The sequence below is a fragment of the Eumetopias jubatus genome, unplaced genomic scaffold (genome assembly GCF_037043125.1).
Source record: "Eumetopias jubatus isolate StellerSeaLion01/CBP00866 unplaced genomic scaffold, mEumJub1_p1.0 scaffold_11, whole genome shotgun sequence".
Classification (NCBI taxonomy): Eukaryota; Metazoa; Chordata; class Mammalia; order Carnivora; family Otariidae; genus Eumetopias; species Eumetopias jubatus.
In genome coordinates, this window is record NW_028274817.1 from 84,603,252 (window position 1) to 84,609,747 (window position 6,496).

At 55.2% G+C, this 6,496-nt stretch overlaps 1 protein-coding gene across 1 annotated transcript; it reads right to left on the reverse strand.

Annotated features, from left to right (window-relative positions):
- Positions 1-1,960: 1,960 nt before the first annotated feature.
- On the reverse strand, positions 1,961-3,827 carry USP27X (ubiquitin specific peptidase 27 X-linked). The gene has a single exon (XM_028092958.2). It carries the CDS (start codon positions 3,571-3,573, stop codon positions 2,257-2,259), a length of 1,317 nt encoding a protein of 438 aa, XP_027948759.2. The 5' UTR covers positions 3,574-3,827; the 3' UTR covers positions 1,961-2,256.
- Positions 3,828-6,496: the final 2,669 nt, after the last annotated feature.

Here is a 6,496-nt window from a genome sequence, read left to right on the forward strand (position 1 = left end):
TGAAGCTGGTAAAGGGTATACAGACATTCTCTATACTATTTTTATTTTTGCCACTTTCCCCTGGGTTTAAAATATTTCTGAATAAAAAAGCTGAAAGATGCAAAAGAGAGTTTCTGCAAGCAGTCAGAGTCTGGTGGCACATGGCTGAACTATTCCAGTGGCAGAGATGAGGAACAAGGACGTGGCTGTCTTCCCAGCAGGGCTACCAGACACATCCCAAGAGGTAGTCAGATACCCTGCGTTAAGTTGCCAAGGGACACCCGAGGCCTCTCATCGTTTGATCTCCCCCATCCTATAAGATAACAAAAATAACACCTTTGACACGTTCTCCTAAGGATCATGGGCCTCGGGTGTTGGCAAAAATTCGGTCACGAAAGGAAGGTGTATTGCTTCACTGATTCATCCAGTTAGTGTTTTGATGATCTACTTACTCTGTGCCGGGAACTGTGCTATGGGCCGAGTATGCAGCCTGGGGTACAGTAGGAGACACAACCCCTGTCCTACAGAAAAATCTATGAGCCAGTTGGGGATGCACCCACAACCACATAAATAAATGTGTATTTCCAAATGAGTGGACCAGAAAATAGACTTGGGAAACCCTGGGTTGTGTGTGTGTGGGGGGGGGCAGCCTTTTCCCAGAGCCAGTGGATCCAACCCCCAAGGGTCTGATACAGTTTCCCTCCCCCCAAGATTTTCTAGGTTAGAGGTCCCTTTGTACCTGATGCTGAAGAGAAAAGAAAGAACCACCAGTGTTCACCCCCTCCTGGGCACATCCCATCTGTCCCATCTGTTCTGGCTTAGCTCTCTGGGCCGTTCTGCCCTCGGGAGAGAATCAGGGAAGAGGCCAATGTGCCACTCCATCGATATCCCTGGGCTGGTGGACCAGCGAGCTTTGGAAAATAGTCCTTGTACTGATCTATGCCTGCAGGTGAATCTTACAGCAACACACATAATGCTCGCGGGAAGGCAAAGACCAGCAAACATCCTCATGTGGAAGCCTGGCAGCCTACGGGCCCTGAGAGTCCTGTCACTAGGGCGCTGAGTCATGAAAACAATACGACAGTCTTCCAAATGGACAGAATGACTTTGGGAGACAGCTGTGGAGCTCCCCCCGACCCCCGGTGTGGCACTGGTTGTGATACCCTTACACGGGGACAAAAGTGGAGTCCATTGCCTTAGGGCTCCAGGTAGGGTGTTGGGGAGGGAGTTGTACGAGTGTGTGTATGTGTGTGTGACTGCATGTGACACGATGCGTGTCCATTCCGTCCACGGGTCTCAGGGAGGACTGACCCTCACCTCTGATGCATTCTGGTTCTGGTCCAAAGAAGTTTCCGATCCAACAAACGTTTACTGAGCCCCTACAAAGTTCCAAGCCTTTTACTTTATACTTTGACACATTTTATATCATTTAATCTTTAACAATAACCCTTTAAGGTAGGAATTATCTGCATTGTACAGATGAGAAAACAATCGCAAAGAGGTTCATTGATTTGCTCAAGTATATCATACAGCATCTTTTTTTTTAAACACTCACACACTATACTCTTAGCTGAGGCCTGTCTGTGTTGGTCGCTTATCTTACAGTATTTTTTTTTTTTTGTCTTCTCTACTTTTGGAGCAATTGCTCCCCTTGTACAAGCCCCCTTCTTCCTTCCACTAGCCCCGTGGGCTTTTTTTTTTTTTTAATACTGCATTTAATAGCACAAAAAATCACGAATACAAAGAAACTGGCAAAGGTGTTTGTCAATGAGATATCCTTGCCTCCTCCACTTTTCCGCTTTCATACCCATATAGGTCATGGGCTACATTTGTATAGACTTTTCTTGCCCCCCCCCCAAACATATAACTGTTATGTGATTGGTCAGTTGAAGCTGAAACACCCATGGAGAAAGATGTTTTACGGTTACAAGGGCACACACCCCCCCCACACCACCCCCCTCCCACCCCACACTTTCCCACACAATCTTTTGGAGGAATATAGGATATGTACCAGTGTCACGATTTCCCTGCTCCTGCCTTCCCCGCCTAGAGCATTCCTGCCATTGAATTTTCCTTCAAGTGACTGCTTAGACTAGAGCCTCTTCTCCCGCCCCGTCTATTTCTCTTCCAACCAGGACCTCTTAGACACTGGGTACTGTACTGTTCAATTCTTACTCTGTCAGGCCCGTGGGCCACACGAGTAGGTCCTTTAAATCTCGATGCCAGTTGTCGTATGGGTGTCGCCATCTTCCATTACAGGTAGGTCTGTGTGTCGCTTCAGTAGGCTTGTGTATTCATTTCTTTCACTTTTTCTGACTCATGTTCCAGGACCTGTTTGTGATAGAACAGTAAATACCCTTCACTGTCCAGAACGTCCTTAATACTGGCCTTGGTGATGACGGCATCATCACACTTGAACCACTGGTCCTTGTGGTGCCGGATGAAGCTGGTGTAGTGACCACTCTCCAAGGTTCCTTGGTGATTAACCACAGCAAACAAGGAATACTTATTCTCATCGTTTCCACTATTGGTTGGCAGCTGCAACTGTCCATTCATCCTGCTCTCTTTACTCGAGGCCATAAATGGTGTCATATCCAGCTCCAGAGGAAAGGATATGTATGTAGTGATCTTGCGCCTCTGTTTGGCCGAGTGTTCAAACCGTTTGAAATGAAAACAGGCAACAACAGGCAATTTATTCATTGTGAGCTGTTTGGTAGATTCCTGGTAGCTTTGGCAACTACCACATTTGATTTTGGCACTGCTTCCCAAATGCTCTGGCCGCGTAAACCTTCGCAAGCAGTCCGTGAGGGTGGTGATTCCTGGTATGTGGCTTTCCCCATTCACACTGCTCTCCCTCCCTGGGCTCATGGGCCAGAAGGAGGTGCAAGAGCCAGGCAAGTCCAAACTGATGTCCCAGCATGGGTCTATGGTGGTGGAGACGCCATGGCAGGCTTGACAGGTGACATCAGACTGCAGGCCACCTGTGAAGATTTGGTCTATGATGCAGTTACAGTGGTTGGGGTTGTTGGCGGCCTTCCCAGCATCATCACCTTTGCAGTGCCTGTGCAGGACATCTAACGCTGCAATGAGGAACTCGTGGGCATCCTGTTGCCTGTAACCTGCTAAGTGACGGGCGTGTATCCATACCAGGTGCAGCAACTTATAAGGAACGTGAGGAGATGGGTTTCCAGAGTACAACTCCCGAAAAAGCGAAGACATCTCACAGACCAGACACAACTCAGGGCTTGGCATTTCACATCTGTGCCTGTCGGAGAGGAAGAAATCTCTCAGGATTGGAGTATGGGTAAGGGCCTGGACGATGCAGTTCATAAAGCACGTGTTGCCAAGATTGATCAGTCCTCTTAAGCCGATGGTAAAGCTCGACGTGATTCTTCTTCTCCTTGGGTTGTGTCCCAGCAGTTCTAACTCAGGTTTGGTCGTCTCCCAGCTTGGATATTTCTCACCCAGCCCCGGCACTGAACACTGCTGGTGAGAAACCTCAGTTGAGGTGGAGGCTTGTAATTTCAAAGCTTCTCCTTGCTCTTCTTTGGCAATTTGCTCAATGTCTTTGTCATATACATAGTCCTTACACATAAAGCAGTATATACCTCCATAGTAAAGGTCTACGGCTAAGTTGTGTTGTTTTGTCTCGGCGTGCTCATGAATGTGTTTCTCTGTGAAGCAGCCAAAGAAGACACAGGAAAGGCAAGAGTGAAGTCTGTTCAAATGGGTGCCACACACATGGCAGATGCACGACTTTGCCTTGCTTTTCCTAGTCTCTGGGGTTCCACACCACACGAAGCACTGGTAGATCACCCGCAGTTCCTGCCTCCAGTTCTCTCCCACCTTAAAGCTGTTCACGTGGGAACAGCCCGGTGGACCCACAGCGAAATCCACATCCAGGCATCCGCCCCCAGGGCCGCGCCGGGGCCGGGGCCGGGGCGGGGGCCGTGGCCTAGGCTGCGGCGGGGTACGGAGCCGGGTCTGTGGCCGCGGCCGGGGTCGGCGGCGGGGGGCACGACTGCGCCGCGGTGAGGGATCGGGGGGCCGCGGGGGGTCGGAGGGAAGGGTGGGGGGAGGAACCTCGTCGCTGCTGCCGCCACCGCCGCTCCGCGCTGGGTGCTCATCCTCCAGCTCCTGCTTCGGCTCCCCCTTCGGCTCCTGCTCCGCCTCCGGCACCGGCTCGGGTTCGGGCTCCAGCTTGAGCTCAAGCCGGCGGCCCGGACCCTCCGCTGTCTCCACCTTCCCGGCGGCGTCCACCTTCCCCGCCGCCTCCACCTTCCCCGCCGCCTCCACCTTCCCCTCCACCTTCGCCTCCGCCTCCACCTTCCTCTCCGCCTTCTCCGCCGTCTCCGCCGTCTCCGCCTCCTCTACCTCCTCCGCCTCCACTGGCGGCGGCTCCTCCCCCTGCTCGCAGGGCTCGGGCGGCCACTGGGCGTGGCGGCGCGGGGGCCACGCAGACCTGGGCTGTCCCCCGCCCGGCCTGAGGGAGCGCGGCGGCTGTGACAGCTGGACCCAAAAGGGACTTTCACTGAAGGAGGCGGCGGCGGAAGCAGGCGACGCCCCCCGGGAATCCTCCCGCCGTAGCCCCCTAGCGGAGGCCGCTTCGGCAGCCAGGCCTCGTTTCCTTTAATTCAGTATTTCCCAAACTTGCTTGTTCACGAGAATCACGTGGGGAGCGTGTTAAAATTACAGATTCCTCGGCTCCGCCCGCAGACCTACTGAATCAGAATCGCGAAGGGAGGTGCTCCGGAACCTGTATCTTTAACTAGGGCCCGGGAGGATTCTTATGATCAGGCAAGTTTGGGAAACACAGCTCTAATTCATTGAGGCTGGCGGGAAGGGGGGCGGGGACCGCGCAGTCTCTTTAAGGCGCTTCCAGTTCTCGGCTCCAATCGCAGCTCTGACCCCCTTCATCGTCTCCTCCCCTCTCCTCGTCCTTCCCTTCGTCCATGCAGCTTCCCCCAGCACTGCGGGGCCAGGGACGGAGGAATCGCCACGTCCAGAAACGTCCCTGGGGCTGGGAAACGTCCCCTCAGAGGCCAGGTCCTGAGGAGCAGTCAGAAACCGTGATAGGCCCTCATCCCCACAGCGGAGCCTGCCCCCAGCCCTGGCCCCCCTCCCACCCCAGCTTCTGCCCTTCCCGAGAAGGATGAAGCCCCAGGGCCACTCTGGGGACAAGGCCTGTACCCCAGGTCCCGAAGCGCAGAGCCGCCAAGGCTGCGGGGACTGAGGGGGCACGTCCCTCTGCCCATCTTATCGGTGCCCTGCAGAATCTCTGCCTGCCCCTCACCTCCTCCTCGGGTTCCCAAGGCCGCGGGTGGGATGACGATCTGGCAGTCGGCCTCCTGGCCCAGCAAACGCTGAGCCGCCCGGGGGCAGCGGGGGTGGGGGTGGGGGGGGACAAGGCACACCAAGGCCATGCCTACTTGCTGGCACCTCCCCGACGGCTGAGAAAGGGGAAGACACCGCCCCAAGACCCTCAAGTCTGGCGGAGCCCGGGTCGGGTCGGCAGCAGGTGGGAGTTGGGGGGTGGGGTGGGGCGGGGAGCAGCTTCTGTAGTGGAGCTGCCAGCAGCGGGGGGGGGGGGGGGGGCGGGCCTGGGTCTGAGGGCCTCGCAGAACTCCTGCACTGAGAGCCGCGGGCACTTGGGGAAAGGGGCCGCTGATGCCAGGGAGTCAGGACGGCGCTGCGAAGAAGTAGATCGCCAGTGTCCAAAGATCAAGGAGAGGGTGTTCTAGGAAGAGTCCGTTCCCTGAGTCCTGGGACGGCTGGCCTTGGCCGGGAATACGCTGCCTGGCCCGTGGGGCTGTGCTGCCTGAGTGTACCCTAGCAGAGTTCTGCTTGCTTAGCGCTGGACCTTGGCCCTCAGCCTGGCCCCTTCCTGCAGTGAGGAGGTGGTGCCTGGGCCTCCCGGGGTTAGCAGCAGGACTTGGTCGTCAAGAATTAGGAGCCTTTAAGAAGAATGAGATGCTCGGTTCCCATACAGCTGAGGTCCCCAGCAGCTGCCCTGGTGCCCTGCCTTCCTAAGCCAACTCATTGCTTCAATTCCTTGAAGCACCTCAGCATCTTTCCAATAAATGCCTGCCCTCTGTGGCCTGCAACCAGAGGAACTGCAACTAGCACACCCACTGAAGGAATCCTGCTCCTGCTGCTGCTAGAAATGACTGAGGTCATGGAGTGGAGGGAGGCTGGGGAGGGTACTCTCATCCCACCTCCGCAAAGTGACGGCCGTCAGAAAGACCTAAAGATCTCTGTATGCCTAAGACTGTCTACCCTCTACCCCTGAAGCCTAACCATGGCAACCTGACTACCTTACTGATCAACCTCCAGCAGAAGCCCGCATGTCCGGCAGGTTCTGGAAGTCAGGAGGCTCAGCCATCATTCACCCAGCAAAGGTGTATTCAGCTCCAACCCAGAGCCGGGTGTTGCACTAGGAGCTGTGGACAGTGTGGAACCAAACAAGCTGGCCCCAGGGCCACAATCAGGGCTGGGTTCCCCAAAAGGCAGACTAAGG